The sequence below is a fragment of the Panthera uncia genome (genome assembly GCF_023721935.1).
Source record: "Panthera uncia isolate 11264 chromosome B3 unlocalized genomic scaffold, Puncia_PCG_1.0 HiC_scaffold_1, whole genome shotgun sequence".
In the NCBI taxonomy this organism is placed as follows: Eukaryota; Metazoa; Chordata; class Mammalia; order Carnivora; family Felidae; genus Panthera; species Panthera uncia.
Window position 1 is genome coordinate 92,547,401 of NW_026057582.1, and position 23,842 is coordinate 92,571,242.

Sequence of the window (23,842 nt, forward strand, 5' to 3'; positions counted from 1 at the left end):
CTGGATGGGGTCCAAGCAGTAGAATTGTGTTAGACTGACTCTAGGTGACTCTAATAAGCAGTCAGGGTTGAGATCCTTCAACGTGGCCAGTGAAATGAGCATGAGCTTTGGTGTGAGACATACCTGAGGTTAAGTTGCAGGCCTGTTCCCAGTTGTGACCGTGGGCAAAGCACTGAACTTCCCCGAGACTGAGGTCACTGAGGGGCTACTAATACTGTCTCACAGAATGGTTGGGAAGAACAATGGAGGAGGAGATGTGTAAACTTCTTAGTGCAGTTCCTGGCACATAGTTGGAACTCAACATCTGCCATGGGTACTTTCTCGACTTTGGACAGCCAGGGCTAGAATACAGTTATGCCTGGGAATGGGGGCTCATCAGTCCTCCCCAGGGCTGTTCATTCTCTTTTCCCCTGGGAGAAACCCATCTCTGTTTATGGCTCTTGAATCAATCTCTCTCCCTGCACCCCTTTCTCTCTCTCCAGGTGCCAAAGGTGACCAAGGCCCACCTGGCCCGCCTGGCCCACCTGGGCCCCCAGGCCCTCCAGGTCCCCCAGGACCCCCCGGAAGCAGAAGATCTAAAGGCCTACGGCAGCCAAACATGTTCAATGGCCAGTGCCCAGGTTACCAGCCCCTGCCCCAGAGAACCCTCCCCTTGAGCTAATGATCCCAAACTCTCAGGCTTTACCCAGGCTTTGCAACCAGATTTTTTAAACAGAGGGAGATTCTGCCAAAAGCTAGAGATTCCCCCTTGCAACATGCAAATGGCTTGGGCAGTCTGCCCCAGGGGAGAACTGGTAGCAGGTTTAGAATTGGCCTCCCACACCCTTCCCTCATCACTCTCCCCTCATCTGTCACCAGTCTATTCCTCTTCTTTGCCAAATTCACCATCCCTTTCCCCTGAAAGGGTCTCAAAGGCTAAGCTATTTACTCTGGGAACGTGAAGGGCTTGACTGATGCTGGGGAGTTGAGGGGGAGGTTCAGATTGGTTAACTCCCCACAGTACTACAGTTCTGTCCTCACCACCGCAAAGCTTTGTGTGCTAACCACGTGCAGGGCACAGTGCTAAGTACTTGGTTCACAAAATGATACAGGAATCGGTATTGCCACCAAATTATAGATACAAAACTGAAATGCTAAGGAGCTATTGTAGCTTACCCAAGGTCACTCAATTAGTAAGTGACAGAGCTTGGATTCAAACCCATGTCTGCCTGCCTCTAAAGTCCTTCTCTTAGAGCATCTTCCTTTCAGAGATGGAAATCCACACATTGAGACTAAGCTAACCCAGGGCAAGGGACGCCTGATCTCTGGCAGGCCAAGAGGACTTGTCTGTCGGCCAATCTGTGACAGAGGTGGCCATAGGATTGAAAGCTAATTAGAAATCAAGGGCCATATAAATAGAAAATACTTCTAACGTGATGCTAGAACTTCTTCCCAGAGTGGTGACCCGGGACCGACTCCTGGTCAGGCCACGAGAAGGCACCACTTGATGGCATCATGTCAGTGGCAAACAGAGAGGAGGATACCAACTGGAGTTTCTTTCACACTTGCTGTGGGCTTCCCTGCTGCTTTCCTACATGGTCTTTAGTTCTGTTTAGTGCCCTGGTCTTTTAGGAAGGCTTTTGGGGCACACATCAGCTGTCAAAGTGGGCAAATCAGTGCTTTCAAAGATGTTACCCCCACCCCGCCCCCCAGTCAGTGCAGCCTGATTATGATTCTGCCCAGCAGTTAGTTAGAAATCACAGCCTCAGGGCCAAGCTGCCCCCCTCAGCCCGGGGCTCAGCACCACCCCCTCTGTTAGTTTCAGCCCTTTGTTCAGCTGCCCTTGGAGAATGAGCTGAACAGGAACCTTCGCCTGGAAGAAGGGGGAATCTGACTTGAGCTTTTGCAGAGTCCCAATTTGCCAAAGACTATGTCAGCCAGGGCATGGGTGCTGGAGCAACACCTGCCTCTGCCTGGCCTGCCTACTGAGCAGGGGCTGGGCCTCAGAGTTGTGAAAACTGCTTTAAAGGAGAGGCCATAATCTTCTACTCGGCCTCCTAGAAATGAGTCCTCTGTTGCCAGGCATCTTGCATCTGAACTTGGCCTTCTCTCCTGCTCCAATTCCATTTCTTTAAGCTCCCTCCCGCCCCCACAGCTTTAGAAGCAGGCTGGTACAACATGAATTAATGAGAGTCTTTTCTTTAGATGAAGAACAGGAGGGTCTCTCTGTCCCTTTCCTGTACGAAACCCAAGTTCCTTAGTAGAAAGTCCAGATGAAACTCAGAGGCAGCAGAATTGCATGGGGAGTGGGGAATCATAACACATTCCCCAAAACTGCTTTCATCAGGGGACAGGAGGACTCGGGGCAAATATAGGCTCATCCTGCTAGAAAGAAGCTTAGACTGCAGAGGGTCCTGCCCTTTATTTTACTAATAAAAAAATCTCTCCAGATTATTCCATGAGCTGGTCTTGGGACAATGGAGGTAATACTTTCTATCTAGCAACTACAGGTGACTTGAACCTCTTAGAATTTGTCTAGGCAAGTGGACCTGAACTTCTCTGGAAAGCCTGATTTGCCTCAACCTGCCCCAGACCAGGTCCTTCTCCCCAGCTGACCCACTCCCTGTCTTCACATGGGTATATTCCTCCCCTCCTTCTCTGTCCTACTTCTGCTGCCCCAAGACACCTCTTCACCAAGGTCTGAATTAAGCCCATCTGTTAAAGGTAACAATTACAACCCAGGCCTGATGGCTTCTCACTTAGGTATAGCTTCAAAACAACTATAACTTGGGCGCCTGTCAAGGACCTACATCTCATAGACCTTCAAGCAGACACAGGTGGGAAGTGGTGGGGGGGAGTTCAAACATCTCTGGGCTCCTTCTTCTGTGATGCCTCCCTCTGGCATCCAGAAAGACAGGGTAAAGGGGGCCACCCTCTCATGAGGACCCATCATCTTCCCTGAAAGTGAAAATCCTTCCTGGAAAATGCAATCCATGATAGTGATACCTACCACCTGCCCAGAGGGGCCAGGAAATTATCAGTAAGTCTCTTCTCCCCCCACCCCCCACCCCCAGAATTCTGAGGGCTTGGACAGACCACTTTTTCCCTTTTACTGACAGCCTCTTGAGATTGTATTACTTTAGCAACTGTGCTCCTAGAAAGCGTATTAGGAACTCACCAAGTGGTGGAAGTGAGGGGCGAGGGTGTGGAATTGGGAGTATATGACTTGTTGCTTAAAAGCAAGCAACCAAAAAACTTGGTAGACCTATTATAAAGAAAGCTTATAGGACTAGAGTCTGGAATGAGGTGGGGGAGAGCACCAATAATAAAGTTACATGAGTCTCACTGTGCTGCCTGCACTGGCTCTGATCGTTGCCATTGTCGTTGTTTTAGGGGAGACATGCGCCATACCAAATGATGATACCTTGGTTGGAAAAGCTGATGAGAAAGGCGGGGAACACCATTCTCCACAAGCAGGTGCAGAGGCAAAGCATCTTGTTTTGAAATTCAGAAATTGGATGTCTTAAATTCATAATTGGTAGGTGAATGACTTTCCTTTCTCTTCTTTTGACAGAATCCATGATCGCTTCCATTGGAAATCCAACACAAGTACTGAAAGTTAAAGAGACATTTGGGACTTGGATAAGAGAGTCTGCTAACAAGAGTGATGAGCGGATCTGGGTGACTGAACATTTCTCAGGTACCTTCACTTGACAATGACCCACATCATTGTGGTAGTTGTGCCTTTAATCTGTTGCCCGCCTTCAGGCTTCTTCTATCTCTGTGTGTCTGAAATCCCTGCTGACTGGTGTCACAGAACTGCCCTTTATTTCAGACAGCACAAATGCGTGGGCAGAACACTTTTCTCAGTTGAGCACACTGGTGACAAGCCTTGCAGTTCAGGTCACAAGGATATGACCGGGGTGTTCCCAACTTATCTTATCCAGAAGGAAGCAAATATCATTATGACTCCAGTCTTTAAAAGCCCCAAACCATAATGTGGAAGAAATATCAGACAAATTCTTGTGCACTGTCCATCTTTCTTTAAGGAGAGTACTTTTGGCCATCTTTCTCAGATATCTGTTGGACAGAGAGCCCAGGGGAGAAGGTGAAGCGCCATCTTGCAGACACACTGCATCTAAGCATGACCCTAGTTATACTGCCCCAGAGGGACGTGGTCAGGGATTGCCAGTGAGGGTAGCAGTAACCTCATTCCAGAAGAGGTCTGACCATATTCACTGGTCAGAGCGATAGCTGAGACACTCTGCTCCATTTCATCAGGGCCAAGTGATCAGCGGGTAGTGACTGTGTGGGTTGCCAGCTAAGAAGGACGCTGACTCAGAAGGAAAGAGGAACACTGTGAATTAGCAGTGGCAGGAGGAGGCAGGAGGTGACTGCCCAAGTGCCAAGTGTTTGCTGTTCCCAGTACAGGCCTATATCGGTCTGATAGATTTTATAAACAATCTAGGGTATGCTGGGAGGGAGTGATACAGTTTTCCTAGGAGGAGTAAAGCCAAACTCTGTGGCTCCTACCTTTGAAGCATGGTTCTGGAATCCAGAGAAGAGAACTGGACTTTGAGTTTGGGAGTCTGAGACTCTAACCTGGACATGAACCCTTGCAGGACACCTCACTCTCAAGTTCCCTCTTTCTAACTCTCTCCCCTGACTCACTCCCAAGCTGTGATTGCCTCTCCCTGGCTTTCCCCCTGCAGGCATCAGGGTGAAGGAATTCAAAGACCAACCCTCCCTGTTGAATGGTAGTTACACTCTCGTGCATCTCCCATATTATTTCCATGGCTGCGGGCATGCCGTTCACAACAACTGTCTCTACTACCACAAAGGAGGCTCCAACACCATAGTGAGGTGAGTCATCTGGGTCACAGCTGTCTTTCCGCATCCCAGACAGCACCTGTGTGGTGCTTTAGTAATCTGAGAGCTACTTAGGGTCTGGGACTATGGTGCCATCATCTTCCTGTCCCCAGAGCCTGGCACACAGAGGTCAGTCAGGGTTTTCTGACTGAATGAACCACAGGAAACAGTGAGTGAGCCCCATGACCCAGCCCTGACCTGGGATCTGCAACATTGCTGCTTGGGACACCAAGACTAAGGTCAGAGCCAGAGGGAAGTAGACCTGGTGTGATTAGGGCTGCAGCTTTGTCATCCTTTGAGAAAAGAAGCAGCCAGAACCTAGCTCTCCCTAGGCAGGAAGGTTCACACACACTCAAAGTTTCTGAAAAACTTTGGGTGTGAAGAATTTCATGTCCCAGCTGAGATCATTGAAGACTAAGGATGACAGTGCAAAGCCAGGGAACTTTGTGTTCAGATTGATCTGTCATCTTGATGGAGCCCTTGCCAGGCCACCTGTCTTCCTCTCTGCTTACCAAGGGGAAGGAAAGTGGTCACCTGGGTAAGCTGTGCTCGGGGTGGCAGCCATATCTTCCTGGCTCCCCAAAAGAATTGCTAAAATTTTGTCTTTGTGGCTCAAGAAGAAATCAGGTTTTGGGCCGAGGCAGGGCATCTTGGGAAATGAAGAGAGTAGGGAGCTCAAGTCAGGTTCCAACTTCGCCTACTCACTCCATGGCCTCGGACAAGACACCACCTCCTGTGGTCTGCAGCCCTCCAGCTGTACCCTTATCTGAGATAATTCCAGTATTATGAAAGCCATGGTCCTAGTCATCCAAAACAAGAGATAAGGACCTGAGAGAGGGCTGGGTCCCTCTTCCCTTGCCCTCACGGCCCTCCTCCACTTGGTGAGGTCCAATCGCAACAACCTTGCTGGCATTGAGTGTGGGTGAGGATGGGGGTGGGACACATGTCAGCTGTGGCTGGAAGCATCTCCTCCTCCCCCTCTCATTCCTCTCTCCCAGGCCTCCCCATCATTTCCATATCTCCCTGGCTACCTCATTGGGCAGAGTCTTGTGTTAACAGCAAACACAACCAACCCACCTCCTGTTCAGAAGCCAGTACTCCCCAGACACATTCCTTCCCATGACATTTCTCCTCATTTAATTCTGCAGCTCCCTACTGCCACAGCACTGTTTTTACATAGGGATGAGGGTGGTAAGGGAGTTCCAGGATGAGTGAGCCCCAGAAAGAGGATTGGCCTCTCCAAGAGTGTCTTCTAATGAAGCTATGTGTGTCTGACACACTGCTTCGGTCTGCTCTATGCCAGGCCACAGGCGGGGCCCGGGGGCAGGCAGGCTGGAATAAGACCCTGTTTTTCCTGTGAGGGGACAGGCCTCCTCAAGAAATGCAGCTGCTAGGTACCAGACCAACGGTATTGATGGACTGATTGGCAGTTCTGAGCTCCAGACATTCAGAGGAAGAAGCAGAGGTGGGCAGGCAGGCTGTTCTCAAGGCCTTATTTTCTCTGGTGTCTCTCACACTTAACTCAGGGTCTCTTGATTGACTCCAAGTTTGTTAGTTTAGGCTCCACCGCATATCTGCAGATTCATGCTTCCCCTATTTCTTCTCCTGCTCAATGGCACCCTCTTGTGTTTTTCTTCTCATTTAGCCTAACGTTCGTGAATTTTCATTCCTGGAGTTAGGTAACTTTTGAATCATAATCAACTTTTAGATATGGTCTGGATTTGGAGTCTGCCTGGTCAGACAGCCTCCAGGAGCTGAGGGCATGGGATTCCATGCTGTAGCTGAATTTATCCAGTCACTTTCCTGACAAGAAAACTGCAGGCCTTGACTTGGCTACGTTTCTTCTCAGCTGACAACTTTCTTCTTCATTTAGACCACTGTGACATTTTTGTCATAAAAATTCCAGCATGGGGTAGAGGAAGAACCCCCAAAATTGCAGTTAGAAAACCTAAATTCTAACTCTGGCTACTTACTCATATTCCTGGGCTAGTCACTTTCTCATGTGTAAACTGAAAAGACTGGACTAGATCATTTTTTAAGGCCCCTTGCAGATCTAAGAATCTTAGGGCATTTCAGGAGGTTGGCAAACAACTGAGGAGTCATGAGGGTAAGGAATTTTCCTGGAGCACGTGGCACGAAGGTGGACACTTTAGATGTAGTCGGCATCCTTTACATCCTTGGTATGCAGAGCATTGTGGGTAAACCAGTAGACCTAGAATTTAGAAATGCAGAATCCCAAGCCCCACCCCAGTTTAATAGAGGAGGCAAAACAAAAACAAAAAGCAAAAAACAAAAAACCTACCATTGTCCACAAAAATGCTGACTCATATCTACCTTTTCCACATTTCAGATTTGAATTTGGCAAAGAAACATCCCAAACTCTGAAACTTGAAAATGCCCTGTATTTTGATCGAAAATACCTCTTTGCAAATTCCAAGACTTACTTCAATTTAGCTGTGGATGAAAAGGGTCTTTGGATTATCTATGCTTCAAGTGTGGATGGCTCAAGCATTCTTGTCGCCCAGTTGGATGAGAGGACATTCTCTGTGGTGCAACACATTAATACCACATACCCCAAGACCAAGGCCGGTAACGCCTTCATTGCCCAGGGGATCCTTTATGTCACGGACACCAAAGATCTGAGGATAACATTTGCCTTTGATTTGTTAGGAGGGAAACAGATCAATGCAAACTTTAATTTAAGAACTTCCCAGTCTGTTCTTGCCATGTTATCCTACAATATGAGAGACCAGCATTTATATTCATGGGAAGATGGTCATTTAATGCTTTATCCTGTGCGGTTTTTGTCAGCTACAATAAACCAGTGATGAGATGCATTCTGTTCCCCCTTGACAAGTTTCAGATGTTCTCTGGTACCATTAATATTCCAACATAAAACTTGTCTTTAGGGTAACCAGGTCCTTAGCTGTCATAATCTCATGACATGAGTTGAGTGTTTATATGGTCAGGGAACCCCCTTTAAATTCAGATTCCTTAGAGGAAAATAGCAACAGACTGGAGGTCAAGATGGCTATGATTTGGTGATTTCTCCACAGACTATCTGGGCAAGTTACCCTTCTCTCTGTGAGCCTTGTTTTCCTGACTGGTAATATGAAAGGGCTGCCAAAGATGACTGGCAAGACTCCCTCCACCTGTAGGGATTTCTGTGCTTCTCGGCTGTTGCTGCCTTCACAGCTGTTACATATTTGGTTTGGTTTTTTGGTTTTTAGCCACATGCTGAGCAAATTTACCTCCAAGTTGATAAGCCCAAACACTTGAGCAATGAATTCCTTAGTAGTGACTTGTATTCAGTGCCTTGGGAAGCTGCATGGACCCTTTAAGGCTGTGGAGGGACCACATTACCCATAATTTATTACCATTCTCTGCGTCCGCACCAGCCACCACAGCACTGGAATGAGCATCATCCTGGGCTCGCGATTGCCGCTCCAAAGTTAAAAAAGCCAGGCACAGCTACAACGCTCAGGCTTGCTAATGAAACAGAAACAGGCACTTCCAGGTTCCTATCAGTCTCTGATCCTGCTGTAGATCACAAACACTGAATCCTCACGTCACCCTGGCTGCTGCTTTCACTGCTACGCATCTGCTATCAACTACTAAATATTATGTGAGTAGGCATTAATCTGGCTAGAACCATGGGAAGCCCTTTGCAGTTTTTGGAAGAGGCACCATTTGTGATTATTATCTAGAACAGGGACGGGCAAACCATGGCCCTTAGGCCAAAGCTAGACCATTGCAAGTTTTTGTGAAGTTGTATTGGAACAGGGTCACTCGCCTTTGCTTGTGTATCAGAGTTTGTGACTACTTTTGCTCTACAGTGGCAGAATTGAGTTGTTGCGAAAAAGTTGAGTAGGGGCCCTGCAAAGCCTAGAACATTTACCCTTTGGCCCTTTACACCAAAAGTTTGCCAACTTCTGGGCTATAAAGTGAGGCTGATTGTTGGCAGGGCTTATTCGCCAGAGGCTGTTTGTTATGTTTTGTTTTATTCCAGACAAAGAAAGAGTAATAATACGGTTTGAGTGGTCGAGGGGAAGGGTGAGAACAGCATAAAATTAAGTGGCCCTCCCCCAAAGCGGTTAGTAAACCGCTCTTTCCCTAATGTAGTTTCAAAGGATGTCATCTGATCCCATTGGAAGCTAGGAGAAAAATCCAGTTTAACTTGCACCTGAATGCCCTTAAGTATGTATTTTCTGCCGATTCAGTTCTTCAGACATCCTGCAGCCTGGCGTATGGGCAAGGCTGCTGAGAGGAGAGAGGAATCTGGAAAGTTACTGGGGTCCCACAGCCAGGAAGGAAGGGGACCCAGAGAAATCTTATGTAAAGATTTTTTTATCTGTTTGCCTTCACTGAATTCATGTGTGTGTTGGAGGAGAGCCACACACTCAGGGTTTTTCATTCTTGGGGGCCCCGAGTGTGGCCTGATCACTTATTTAATGGAAGCATTTTGAAACTTATGGGCTGTGCATATTTGGGTATTTAAATCTCCCCACCCCCTGAAAACACTTAGGCAGCTACTGGGGACTTCTTTGTTGTTGTATTCTCAAAATAATGGATATTTGAAAGCTTTTCTCCATTTCTCTGTTAGATTGGTTGTGTCCTGTCAGCATAGCTTTAAAAAAAATACTCTTCAGATTCATGTTTTGTAACAAAGTAAAATAGCTTCATACTTAAGATCAATGCATGTAGAGAATACTAGTCTTTTAAAGTATTTGAATATATGTGTTTCTGTTTTTGGACATAGGGGACCTGGATATGAATACAGTTTCATAGTAATAGTGGTATTAGTAATATATACATCCAATACTAATTATATATATGGTAGCAACCAAAGAATCTTGTTGAATTAGCACATATTCCTTTCAGAAAAAAATTTTTAGAAACCTCAGTCTTGATATCTGAACTATCCTGACTCCCTTAATTGTGGGTATGGGATTATATACTCACTGCTAGGGAAGTTCATACTGGGATTTTTTTTTTCCCCATGGAGGACTAATATCGGGATAACTGAGTCTGAGCAAGGTGTAAGTAACAATATAATAGGGTTGAAGGTTTGTCTTTACACAAGGCAAAGAATCCAGATTTTACTCCTTGCCTGCAAATACTACTTTATTAAAAAAAAAAAAAAAGGCTTGGGCTCACTGCTAAAGTAGAATGTACAACCTAATGTTTTTAAGTCAAGATATCATTTTAGAAGTTTACATTGTCACTTATAATCAAAGTTGCTTTAAAGCACTTTTCAAATATCTGCACTTCTGATGTCAGAATCAAAGCAGATAATTTCCTAATTCTTCTTTAATCTAAAATAGATAGCTTTCCCCTGGAAAGTAAATAAAACTGTCCTCCCAACCTCAAATGTAGGCCAGACACTATTTCAAAGCATTTTCTCTCAAAGTGATAATGTGTCCTATCAAAGCCGTGCAGGCGGTCATGGTCTCAAGTGGACCACTAAGCACAGATGTTATGACAGAGAAAGAGTTCTGGGGTGAAAGCTTTAAAATGAGGAGTTCAGGGGCACCTGGGCGGCTCAGTCAGTTAAGCGTCTGACCTCAGCCCAAGTCATGATCTCGTTTTCAGGAGTTTGAGCCCCGCCTTGGACTCTGTATTGACAGCTGAGAGCCTGGAGCCTGCTTCGGATTCTGTGTCTCCCTCTCTCTCTGCCCTTCCCCTGCGCGTGCTCTGTGTCTTTCTCTGTCTCAAAAATAAATAAATGTTAACAAAAAATTAAAATGAGGAGTTCCAGGCTTAGGTCCCTTCGCAGCCATTCCCTTCAAGATTGCTAAGTGAGGGGCCAATGAGACGCTATGATCCTTGAAGAGCCAGGAGTCACTTTCCAACTTCAAGGTGCATTTTGTCTGTGACTGATGTCAAACCACATGAAGAGGTGTGTGATAGGGCTTTTCAGTTTCTCTGCTGCTGCTGGGACCTGGTGTAGCAAGCGCACTATTAAAAGATGGGATGTCCAATCTGTAACCACAGATCTGAACAATTCTGAACAACAAATTAATCATGGTGAATGTCTCTTTTGGTTGCCGTTTGTTTAACGTTAGTCAATAAAATAAGTCATACGTTGAAACAAGTGTATTCTTATTTTTACCTCCTGTTGATTTACATGTAACATTTACAAGAAAAAATAACAACCCAAAGCAATATTGTGGAAGAATTACATTGGTTGCTCCTCTGTTGAAACTCTTGGAATTTGCTGACTCCTGAATACTGAAAAGTCGTTGATACGGACTATGTGTTCTCTATAGGAAAACCCGAAAAATGTGGAAACCAGTAACTAGAACTAGAGACAGACGTAAACTCAGTGAAGATCTGCTAATTTATTGACATGGCAAAGCAATTGGAAAGAACATAACATTTTGATCTAAAAATAAAATAAGATTTTAAAAAACTGAATTGGTGTGAATTTGGGCAGGTATCTTAATCCCTCAGCCTCTGTTTCATCTGTAAAAGGTATAATAGTATTACTTACCTCCTTTGATTTTTCTGTGTCAAATGACAAATGCTATGAAAATGATATAATTCTTGATAAATTATTGTTACTTTCACAGTTCATTCTTATGGAGAATCAGATTCTTGCAGCCTTATTCAAGGGTTGAGGGGACTGCATCAGGGACACCACACCACAGTTTCTGTCTGCTGGCCTGTTTGATTAGGCGGTTAACACTTCACATCCCCAAAAATGGTTCTTAGCAATGTAACGAATTTACAATAAAACTGACTCTAATAATGAAAAAAATGGACTTTTCCCTCTGCCCTTCCATCCTCCCTTCCACAGGTGCTGAATCAAGGGCACTTCTCAATGACATCCTCCTGGCTGAACTCCATCCCAGAGCTTGCTTCCTGGGAAACCCAACCCATTGTAGAGTTGCCAGATAAACTCCAGGATGCCCAGTTAAAACTTAAATTGAGATAAAGAACAACCACAACATTTTTAGTGTAAGTATGTCCCAGGTATGGTACAGAATATATTTACAATTAAAACTTGTTTGTCTGAAATTCTAATTTGACTGGGAGTCCTGCAACCCTAAACAGATGTGGTCCTAAAAAGAAGCCACTGAGATCAGGTTTTGGAGCTGGATCATTCACCACCTGTTTACAATGAGGACTCCATTGCTGGTAGTAGACTGAGCACAATTAGCCTTTGGGACAATGCGATGGTCCATTTGTTAAGACTTTGGTGATGAATGGTATACCAGTGGAAAGGAATACCTTAGCTAATGTTATGTATCAGATGTTTGAGAATTAGGGAAAAATAGGGACTAAAAAGGAAACAAAATCAGGAGGGAGGCTGTTGCTAAGCTTGATTGGCCCTCTGGAAAAAGATAAAAACGCTAAAACCAATTAATTGCCAACTGAAAGCTACGTGAGAAAGCCCAGGTAGGGCCTCCTTCGCAGCATACAAAGAGGTTCTGATCTCTTGCAGTAGAGAGCAGGAAAAAATGAGGACCTGACCTTGGACTTGATCAGAGTTGCCAAGCTCCCAAGAAGGTGAAACTCACAGTCAGAGAAGTTCGCTGTACCAAGGTGAGGACCCAGACAGGGAAAGATTCGGAACCTGCCGTATGGGATGGGGATATCTAGGTTGGCTGCTTCCAAATTTCATTGTGTGTAGTATTTGTGGTCATTTGGAAACAGAGGAAATTCAGGGCTGGGTTACACTAAGTAAGCTTGTTGGCAATTTTTTTTCTGCAAAAGGTCTGATGATAATTTAGGCTTTGTAGGCCACACTGTCTCTGCTTAACTGTTTAACTCTGCTGTTGTAGCTAAAAACAATCCTAGACCACACCACACATAAGTGAGGAAGCATGGCTATATTTCAAAAAAACTTTCTGGACATTGAAATTTGAATTTCATAATTTTCAAGTGTCATAAAATGTTTTTCTTTTGACTCTCAACTATTTAAAAATGTAGAAAACCATTCTTAGCTTACAGATTGTACAAAAACAGGTGGTAGGCTTTATTTGACCTACAGTGCAGTTTGCTAACCCTTGGTGTGATACTGTGATTTAGAATTAGACATACATATTTGTTCTTTGTCCCCTTTTCTTACACAGAGCTCCTAAAACTATTGGAATTTCCTGTGATTAGAGCCATAAAAAATGTCTTTTATTGTTAATGAGGTGACTTTTGAAAAGCCCCTAAACAACCTAAGGATGGAGGCTGGTTGCCAGGGCACCCAAATATGTCATTAGAAGGTTGGGACTTTGAGTCCCACCCTGACCTCCAGGGAGAGGAGATGGGCTGGAGGTTAAATCAGTTGCCAGCGGCCAGTGATTTAATCAATCATGGCTGTGTAATGAAGCCTCCATTAAAAACCCAAAGGACTTAATGTATTTTCCGTATTTATGAGTCTGTTCCTCTTTTTATTGTTTTATTGAAGTTTAGTTGACACATAATGTTACATTATTTTCAGATGTACAACATAGTGGTTCGACAACTCTATTAAACTCACCACAAGTATAACTACCATCTGTCATCATAGAATGCTATTACAATATCACTGACTATATTCCCTATATTGTATTTTTTATCCCTGTGACTTACTCATTCCATAACTAGAAGCTTGTGTCTCCCACTCCCTTCACCTCCTCCCCTCTGGCAACCACCAGTTTCTTCTCTGTACTTACATTCTATTTATGCTTTTTTTGTGTATTTCTTTTTTTGTGTGCATTTTGTTTTTTCAATTCTACATATAAGTGAAATCATATTGTATTTGTCTTTGTCTGGCTTATTTTACTTATCATAATATCCTCTAGGTCCATCTATGTTGTCTCAAATAGCAAGAACTCATTCTTTCTTATGGCTGAGTAATAGTCCATTGTGTATATACACATCTTTCTTTACCCATTCATCTATCATTGGACACTTAGGTTGCTTCCATATCTTGGCTATTGTAAATAACACCGCAGTAAGCATAGGGATGTGTATATCTTTACATATTAGTGTTTGTTTCCTTCAGGTAGATACCAAGAAGTTGTGTTTCTGCATCATATGGTACTTCTGTTTTTAATTTTTTTAGGAACCTTCATACTGTTTTCCACAGTGGCTGCACCAATTTACCTTCCCACCAACAGTACACGAGGGTTCCCTTGTCTCTACATCCTTGCCAACACGTGTTGTTTCTGGTCTCTTTGATACTAGCCATTATATTCAACACCTGATGATGATGATGATGATGATGATTTAAAAAATGGACAAAAGACCTGAATAGACATTTTTCCAAAGAAGACATACAAATGGCCAACACATGAAAAGATGGTCAACATCACTAATTATCAGAGAAATACAAATCAAAACCACAATGAGATATTCCCTTGGAACAATCATTCTGCCTTTTAATGGAGGTATTTAAACAAGGAATTAGTGAACTACAGTCTGCTAGGCTACCTATTTTTGTAAATAATATTTTATTAGAATGCAGCCACACTCATTTATGTATTGACTGACACTGTTTTTGTTTGTGCTACAACAGCAGAGTTATGTAATTGCTACAGAAACCTGCTGCAAACATAAAATAATTACTATTTAGCCCTTTAAGAAAAGGTTTGCTGACCCTTGGCTAGACCATTTACATTTAATGTAATTATTGTTATGGTTGACTTAAATCTATAATCTTGATATTGTCTCATCTGTTGTTTTTCTTTTTCCGCTGTTTTTTGAACTGACTGAATTTTTTAATAACTCCACCTTACTTTCTTTCTGGGCTTTTGGTTATAATAAGTATAAGTTGTTACAAACAACTTACTGTTTTATTTTCCTTTAGAGTTTATCGTATTTTTATCAGTGTACCTGTACTTTTTTAGCATAAGAAACTTAGAACAATATATTTCCATTCTCTTCTCCTGGCCTTTGTGCTATTGTTCTTATGCATTTTACTTGTACATATGGTATGCAACCAGCAAGTATTAGTATTTTTGATTCAAGTAGACAGTCACCTTTTAAATATATTTTAATAACGAAGAAAGAAGTCTATTCTTTGCCTATGTAGTTACCGGTGTTGGTGATTTGTGTTTCTTTGTGCAGATAGATCTCCATCTAGTATCATTCCTTTTTGGATTGAGGGACTGACTTCCTATACACGACTTTCACATTTCTTAGTGCAGATCTGCTGGTGATAAATTCATTTACCTTTTCTTTGTTGAAGTCTTTATTTCACATTCTTTTTGTGCTTCTTTTTTGGCAAGGCAATTAGGTCTTTCTTGCTTTTATCCCCAGTTTGAGCCATAATTGACCTATAACGTTCCTTAGTTTTAGGTGTACAACATAATTATAGGATATATGTAAAGTGAAAAAATTATCACAGTAAGTTTAGCTAACATCTATCACCTTACACAAATTATTTTCTTGTGATGGCAACTGTGTGTGTGTGTGTGTGTGTGTGTGTGATGAGAACTTTAAAAAGTCTACTCTTCTAGCAATCATCAATTATGCAATATGGTATTGTTAAATATAGACATTATACATTATATCCTCAGAACTTACATATTCTATAACTGGAAGCTGTTACCTTTACCTCGCATTCATGTATTTCCCACTGACAAGCCCCCCCCCCCAACAAATAATCTATTCTCTATCTCCTTAAATTGGATTTTCTTAGATTCCACATGTAAGTGAGATCATAAGAATATCTTCTCTGCCAGACTTAATTTCACTGAGCATAATGCCCTCAAGCATGAACTTCAGGGTGAATGGTCAAATAGGTTGTTTCCGAATTAGGCTGTCATTGTAATTATAGCTATGACTACAATGAACATTTGGATGCAAACAGCTTTTTCAGATAGAGATTTCATTCCCTTTGGGTATATACCCAGACTGGAATATGGAATCATATGAAAGTTCAATTTTTAATAATTTGAACCTCCATAATATTCTCTATATCACCTTAGCAATTTATATTGCTAACAACAGTGAAAAGGAAATGCCTTTTTCTCATCCTTACCTATACTTGTTATCCCTTTGTTACATTTCTATTTGATGTTATCTCTTTGTTGTTTTAACAGGTGTGAAGTGCTGTCATTGTGGTTTAGATTTGCATTGCTCTAATTCATGATGTTGAGCCCCTTTTCACCTTCCTCCTGGCTACTCTGTCTTATTTGGGGGAAATGTCTATCTACTTGGTGCCCTTGGGCATTTTCTAATTGGATGGTTTCATTTCTTTCTACTGAGTCATAGGCATTTGTTAGATGTTATGGATATCAACCCCGATCAGATATGATGTGTTAATGTTTGTTCTCCCATTCTGCAGCTTGCCTTTTCATTTCATAATGGATTCCTTGGCTGGGTGGGAGCTTTTTAGTTTGGTGTAATCTCGCTTGTTTGTTTTTGCTTTGGTTGCCTTTGCTTTGAGGGACAAATCAAAAAAATCATTGCCAAGATTTACATCAAAGAACTTAACCTACTGTGTTTTCACCTAGGAGTTTTAGGATTTCAGGTCTCATGTTCATGTCTTTAACCCAATTCGAGTTGATTCTTTCATATATGGTGTAAGAGAGGAGTCCACTCTCATCCTTTTGCCTGTGGCTGTCTACTTTTCCCAGCAGTTTATTGCAGAGACTACCTTCTTTCCATTGTTTACTCTTGACTCCTGGTCATAAGGTGGTCACAGATGAGTGGGTTTATTTCTAGGTTCCCTATTCTGTTCGTGTCCATTTTTATGCCAATACCATACTATTTTGATTTTTTTAATGTTTATTTTTGAGAAAGAGAGCATGGGCAGGGGAGGGGCAGAGAGAGAAAGAGACACAGAATGTGAAGCAGGCTCCAGGCTCTGAGCTGTCAGCACAGAACCCAACGCGGTGCTCAAACCCATGAACCGTTAGACCATGACCTGAGAAGAAGTCGGACACTTAACCGACTGAGCCACCCAGGTGCCCCTTAATTGAGGTATCATGAAGAGCTAACATTATACTAGCTTCAGGTGCCCAACATAATGGTTCAGTATTTGTATATATTGTGAAATGACCACCACACTAAGTCTAGTTAACATATATTGCCACAAATTGTTACTAAGATGTTTTCTTGTGATGAGAACTTTTAAGATGTATTCTCTTAACTTTCAAATACACAGTACAGTATTAGTAATGGTAATTACTGTGCTGTATGTACATTACATCCCTGGACTTTTTGTTTTTCCTAAAGCTGGGAGTTGGTGCTTTTTAACATTAGTCACCCACTCATCTACCTCCCACCTTTCCCTGCCTCTGGAAACCACCAAATTTTTCTCTAGATCTATGAACTCAGTTTGGTTTTTGAGTTTGTTTCTTGGTTGTTGTTTTTTTTCTTTTTTCTTGTTAAGATTCCACCAGTAAGTGAGATCAGTCTGATTCATTCCACTGGGCACAATATTCCCAAGGTCCATCTGTGTTGTTGCAAATAAGCCTTCTTGTTTATGTACACATGATCCCATTGTGTACATATATACCCCATTTTCTCTATCCATTCATCCACCTGTGGACACTTCAGTTGTTTCCATACCTTGCCTATTGTAAGTATGCTGCAGTAAGCATGGGGGTGCATGTGTCTTCTCAAGTTAGTGTTTTTATTTTCTTTGGATACTCAGAAGCAGAGTTGCAGGATCACATGGTAGTTCTATTTTTAATGTTTTGAGGAATCTCCATTCTGTCTTCCATAGTGGCTGTGTCGATTTACATTGCCACCAAGGGCATCCAAGGGCTCACCCTTCTCTACATCCTCACCAACACTAATGTCTTGGCTTCTTGATGATAGCCAGGTAGCAGTTGTGAGAGGATATGTCATTGTGGTTTTGATTTGCATTTTGCTGATGAGGAGTGATATTGAGCATTTAACTCTTGGCCATCCATGTGACTTCTTTGGCAAATGTCTGTTGAGATCCTCTGCCCATATTTAATCAGACTTTTGTTGCTATCTTTATATATTGTGGATATTCACCTCATCAGATACATGCTTTACAAATAGTTTCTCCCCTTGTATATCTGGCCTTTTCATCTTGTTGATAAATGTCCTTAGCTTTACAGAAGCTTTTCAATTTGATGGAGTCCCACTTGTTTAGTTTTGCCTTTGCTGCCCTTGCTTTTGGTGTCACAACCAAAACCCATTGCCATAACCAGTGACTAGAACCTTAACCCCTGTGTTTTCATCTATGAGTTTTATGGTTTCTGGTCTCACTTTCAAGTCTTTAATGTACTCTCAGTAAAGTTTTTTTTTTTTTAACATACTGTAATTTTTTATTATCAACCATCTAAAGTCATAATGTCTCTAGATTAACACCAAGTGACCGAGTACTTTATTCCTGAAAAAGGTTTTGGAAAAACTTCCCTCTGTGCAGTTGATTTGGCTGAATTTTTTCTTTAAAAATTTTAATGCCAGTATAATGAACATAGTGTTATATTTCAGGTATATAATATAGTGATTCAAAATTGTATACATTACTCAGTGCTCAAGATAAGTGTACTTTTAATCCCCTTCATCTATTTCACCTATCCTCTCCCCCACCTCCCCTCTGGTAACTGCCAACTCTATATATTAAAGAACCTAGGTGGGAGAAGATCTTGTCCTCCTTTTTTTGGATCATTTGTTTTGTTAAATTCCACATACAAATAAAATCTTAGGGTATTTACTGTCTTTCTGTGACTTATTTCACTTAGCATAATACCCTCTAGATTCATCCATGTTATTGGAAATGGAAAGGTTTCATTTTTTTTGTGACTAATATTCCAGTGTGTGTGTGTGTACCAATCTTCTTTGCCCATTCAGCTCTTGATGGACACCTGTGTTGCTTTCTGTAATTTGGTTATAAATAATGCTACAATAACATAGGGGTGCATATACCCTTTTGAATTAGCATTTTTGTATTCTTTGGGTAAATACCCAGGAGTGGAATTACTGGGTCTTATGGTCATTCTGTTTTTAATTTTCATGGAACATCCATTGTGTTTTCCACAGAAGCTGTACCAGTTTGCATTCCTAACAATGGTGTATGAGGGTTCCTTTTTTTCCAAATCCTTGTCAACATTTGTTTCTTGTGTTTTCAATTTTATCCATTCTGATAGGTGTGAGGTGATATCTCATTGCACTTTTGATTTGTATTTCCTTGACAATTAGTGATGTTGAGCATCTTTTCATGTGTCTGTTGGCCATCTACATATCTGGAGAAATGTCTGTTCTTGTCTCTGCCCATTTTTTAATTATTTGTTTTTTGGGTGTTGAGTTGTAGAAGGTCTTCGTATATTTGGATACAAACCCTTTATTAGATATGTCATTTGCAAATATCTTCTCATTCAGTAGGTTCCCTTTTTTTGTTGATCATTTCCTTTTCTGTACAGCAGCTTTTTATTTTGATGAGGTCCCAGTTTATTTTTGCTTTTGTTTCCCAACACATTTGTTGAAGAGACTATCTATCTTTGTGTTGCATATTGTTATCGCCTTTGTCATAGGTTACTTAACCAAATACTCATGGATTTATTTCTGTGCTCTCTATTCTGTTCCATCAGTCTATGCATCTTTTTTTGTGTGTCAGTACCACACTGGTTTGCTACAGCTCTCTGGTATATCTTGAAATCTGGAATTATGATACCTCCAGCTTTGCTCTTCTTTTCCAAGACTTCTTTAGCTATTTGGGTGTGCGTGTGTGTGTGTGGTTCCAAACAAATTTTATAATTATTTCTTCTAGTTCTATGAAAAATACTGTTGGTATTTTGATAAGAATTGCACTGAATCTGTAGATTGCTTTGAGCAGTATGAGGATTTTAATAATATTTGTCCTTCCAATCCATGAGCACAGACTAGCTTTCCATTTGTTTATCTTCACTCTCTTTATATGCGTTTCTGGATACAGAAACACATATAAAGAATTAGAAACCATGACTGAGATGAACTCTAGTTTTGTAAAACCGGTTCAATATTCAAAAATCAATTAATGTAATCTACCCTATCAATAGGCTAAAGAAGAAAAATCACAGATAAATCAGTAGGTGCAGAAAATGCTTCAAGATTTACTATAAAGTTAATCAAGACAGTATGGTACTGGCAAAAGAAGAGACAAATAGATCAGTAGGACAGAGTCCAGAAGTGGGTCTACAAAATGCAGTCAACTAACCTTTGACAATTCAGTAGAGAAAGGTTAGTCTTTCCAGCAAATAGTGGCAGCCACTGAGAAGTCTGAATCTCAGTTCAGACTGACTGAATCAGCTGGTCCTATGTTAGAACAGACAAAAATGGAGGGGATGCAACATGCTCAGGTTACTGGGTACTAAATTGTGGGAAGCGTATGTATAGATGTGCGGTTTCTGCCCAATTTGCGTTTCTGTGTACTCAGACATCCACCTTCTCCACACAGCACTGCTCCTGACTTGGCTCCTTCACCAGTGTCCTCACCAAACTCCGCATGTAATTCAATAAACGAGAGAAGGTACAGTGAAGTTAGTTCTTACCCCACTACATGCCATTGCTGAGTGCCGTCTGTCTGGCTCATCGGTGTGTCCCATTTCCTAGAATGGCTTCTGATCTAGAACGTACTCAGTAAATATCTGTGCATAAATGAACTGCCTAGTAGCTTACAAACTCTATTGAAATATTTGATCAAATTTAAAATGATCTCAAGTAGTTAAAAATATTAAAGAATTCCAGACCAAACTAAGGTAAAACTCTAACAAATAACATTTATTTTTCTTTTACATATGTATTTCACAGCCTGAACATCACATCGCCTTCAGAGAAAGGTGCTTTTATGCCATTAAATTTTACTATTTACCACACAGGCATTTAACATTCTCATTAACATGATGAGACAATTTGCTGGTAAACATTTAAACACACAGACATTGGTTTCAGTATCTCAAGAACATTTTTTGGTCATAACCAAGGAGGTACATCAAAATAGGACACTGGCTAATAATTTATAAGCAAATAATATTTAACTCTGCATAGTTTATACAATAGGCTGTGGTAATAAATAATATCACCAATCTCATCAACTATTAACTGGCCACAAAAAGCCTAACATTCATTCAAATTATGATATGAAATGCTCTATTGGTGTAGTTTCAACATAGCCTTAAATGTTGTGGGGGTTTAACCCTGAAAGAAAAAGTACTAAACTGGTATGTTAGGTCAACTACAAATATGTCATGGTCACAAGTATTACATTCCTAACATGAAGGCAAATATTTAAATAGAAAAACGAGCAGTCCAAAAAATGTGAGTGTGCAAATTGTGAGGAAAACATTGCATTTAAATTTGCACTCATTTGCAAGTTACAGTACTAGCTCAGTATGAACACTAACAGGAAAAATAATCAGCAGTAAAGAATGGAAATGACCTCTCCCAGCAGAGAACTAGTCACTGCACACTGCTCCACAGCTCAGAAAGTGTTTCTGGTGATCTAGACTTTCTAACACCTTGTGACTATCCTTCATTCAACGCAGGAGCTGCAGGCATGCTTCCATCAGTGGGAAGACAAGAAAGGAAAACCTGAATCAGCAACATTTCTTTCCTCAATTTGGTATGAAGGTCCTTCCTGTTGTTATAAATTACTAATATGCTAACTTCTAACCTCAGATGTTTTCTGAATCAGGTTTGCTAAATGCTGTAAAGAATAGCTACCCCTCGTACAACACTAGGTTTTGTTTTTGTTTTTAAGTATGTCAGCATGATGACAAGGTCCATGCACAGTCATTCTACCAACCTGTATGGGCAACACTCAGCTTGATCAGTTCCCAATTCTACAGAGATTCTCTGTATTGTTTTCAAGGTGTTAACAGCTGCTTGGAAAGCAGAAATGCCTATTAATTACTAGAGTATTTTTTAACTGAAGTGTTTATAAAAATAAAGCCCCAATCTTTAAGTCTATAGAATGTCAAGAATTCTGTTAGGGATGTTAAAAGCATTGGGCAAAACCCTCGTTTTGAGCGTGCCATCTGCCCCACAGGAGAAGATCCGGTTGCCAGGGATGATGTCAATCTGCATGACCCCAGCCCCAAGGTTTCTGAATATGGACTGCTTCGCATGCTCATTTTTGAATGAATGAATCAGGCCATGGCCTGTCAATCTCCAAACCTAGTTGAGAAGAAAGTGAAAACACAAAGTGTAAGTCTTTAAAAAACAGAGACCAAAAGCAGAAACATGGCCTTCATTTCTGTTGCCCTGAACTGGCCCAACTTCCCAGTACCCACCCCCCACCCCACCTTCCTAAAGGCTTACCTGATTGATGCCATTCACGTTATTCATTTACTATTCTTACATTTCACTGTCTCTTCTTCACATTCTCTTATAGTTTCATATTAACCACACATACCTCCATCTCTAATTCAATTAAATATTTAAGCGAATTAGATACATTGCTAATATCAAGGGAAGCCCTGAGGCATTATAAGTAGAACCTTACCATCTCCCTTTTCCAGAAACCTCACCCCAACTATACACAACAGAGTAAGGTACTAGGAGGCAGAAGAGGGGAGACAGGAGGTCCTGAGGAGCCAAAATAATGTTACAAAAAATTCTATGTACTAACAACTCTTACTTAATTCAAAACAGAGTTTTCTAAAGCTTCTTAAGCTAGAAAGAACCACATAGTACTAAGGAAGGAAGGGTGTCAAGAGGCCTTCACTATCTCACAAAGCCTTACTTTACGCCCACATTTCAAAGAGTGCAGTGGGGTCATTTTTTCCCCAGTCTTCACAGCAGATACAGATAACACTTAGCATGTTCCAACTTTTTATACTGACTCACCTTTATGTTCCCTTCTGCTGAGCCTGTAGTGAAATACTCCTCACAGGGAGCCAGGGCCAGAGCCTTAATAGCGGAGTCATGCGCCTGGAACGTGTGAAGTAGCTGTCTTTGCCTGATGTCAAAAATGCAGACATAGCCTTTCCGACCACCGGAGATGAGGAGCTGCTGTTTGGGCGCGTACTGAAGTACAGTGGCACCGTGATCATGGCATGTGAAACCTGAAGAAGAAAAATACCGAGTCTTTCCCAAATAATCTTGCAATTCTGGTAATGTTTGAATGCACATTTAAATAATACAGAAATTACCAATTTTTAATTTCAATTTGTGTAATCATGATCCAAGTATTAAAAAAAAAGATTCCAAGCAATGACAGAAAAAACATCCTTACCCATAATCTCAATATGAAAACACCTGCAGGAAGCTTAAACCTTAAGCCCACACTAAGCTATGCTGCCTTGTAAGAAGCCTATAGCAGCCAAAGTGCAGAGACCAAGCTTCCCAATGACACACTCAGCCACCACATTAATCCCCACCACAATGAGTATTTACACTATCCTAGTTCCTGCCCATACAGCTTGTATGGTAAGTAACAGACTCAACTACAGCAGTGTGAAAATGACCAGCTATAGGGAAAGGGTTACCTTTCCCAGCATTCTCTGCATTTTAATATAACTAAAGCTTTCTACCAATATGGGGGAAATCTTTAAGAGCTATTAATTATTCACAGAAAAAAATTGCAATCAAAACTGAGAAATAACTATATTTTCAGAATGTGTATCAGTATGTATAATACAAGACTGAGAAATCTTTCTGTAAAAGAATCCATCTAGCTTTGTTTAACCCAACTGTATTGGAGCATGGAGCCTTCTATCTTTTCCAATTGGAAAAACTGCCTTAAAAGAAATAGTATTAAAAAAACTTTTTAAATGCTTATTTATCTTGAAAGAGAGTGAGGAAAGGGCAGAGAGAAAGAGGGAGAGACAGAGTCCCAAGCAGGCTCCACACTCAGCATGAAGCCCAATGCAGGGCTCCATCTTATGACCCTGAGGTCATGACCTGAGCTGAAATCAAGAGTTGGATGCTTAATTGACTGAACCACCCAGGCACCCCAAAGGAATATTTAAATAGCACTGTTCATATTTCTTGTTCTTTATTATTAGGTAATTCTTTAGCATATCTCCTTTCTATTGAGCTCAAATACTTTGCAACTAATTCTTAAAAAGCCTCGTTAGCAGAACCAATCTTCATATTTTGAAATGTAAAA

At 41.5% G+C, this 23,842-nt stretch overlaps 2 protein-coding genes across 4 annotated transcripts in view; one reads left to right on the forward strand and one right to left on the reverse strand.

The window, feature by feature from the left end:
• GLDN (gliomedin) overlaps nucleotides 1-8,868 on the forward strand; it is a 60,443-nt gene extending 51,575 nt beyond the window's left edge. The window contains exons 6-10 of the mRNA XM_049613612.1: nucleotides 483-620; nucleotides 3,373-3,456; nucleotides 3,554-3,679; nucleotides 4,692-4,842; nucleotides 7,199-8,868. Coding sequence (XP_049469569.1) covers nucleotides 483-620; nucleotides 3,373-3,456; nucleotides 3,554-3,679; nucleotides 4,692-4,842; nucleotides 7,199-7,676 — 977 coding nt within the window. The 3' untranslated portion in view covers nucleotides 7,677-8,868. The remainder of the gene's footprint in view (nucleotides 1-482; nucleotides 621-3,372; nucleotides 3,457-3,553; nucleotides 3,680-4,691; nucleotides 4,843-7,198) is intronic.
• Nucleotides 8,869-20,490: 11,622 nt separating this feature from the next.
• Nucleotides 20,491-23,842, reverse strand: part of DMXL2 (Dmx like 2) — a 152,411-nt gene continuing 149,059 nt past the window's right edge. For all 3 annotated transcript variants that reach the window (XM_049613614.1, XM_049613613.1, XM_049613616.1), the window contains 2 exons: nucleotides 22,579-22,796; nucleotides 20,491-21,906 (listed from right to left, as the gene is read on the reverse strand). In XM_049613614.1, the coding sequence (XP_049469571.1) occupies nucleotides 21,697-21,906; nucleotides 22,579-22,796 (428 nt within the window). In that variant the 3' untranslated portion in view covers nucleotides 20,491-21,696. The remainder of the gene's footprint in view (nucleotides 21,907-22,578; nucleotides 22,797-23,842) is intronic.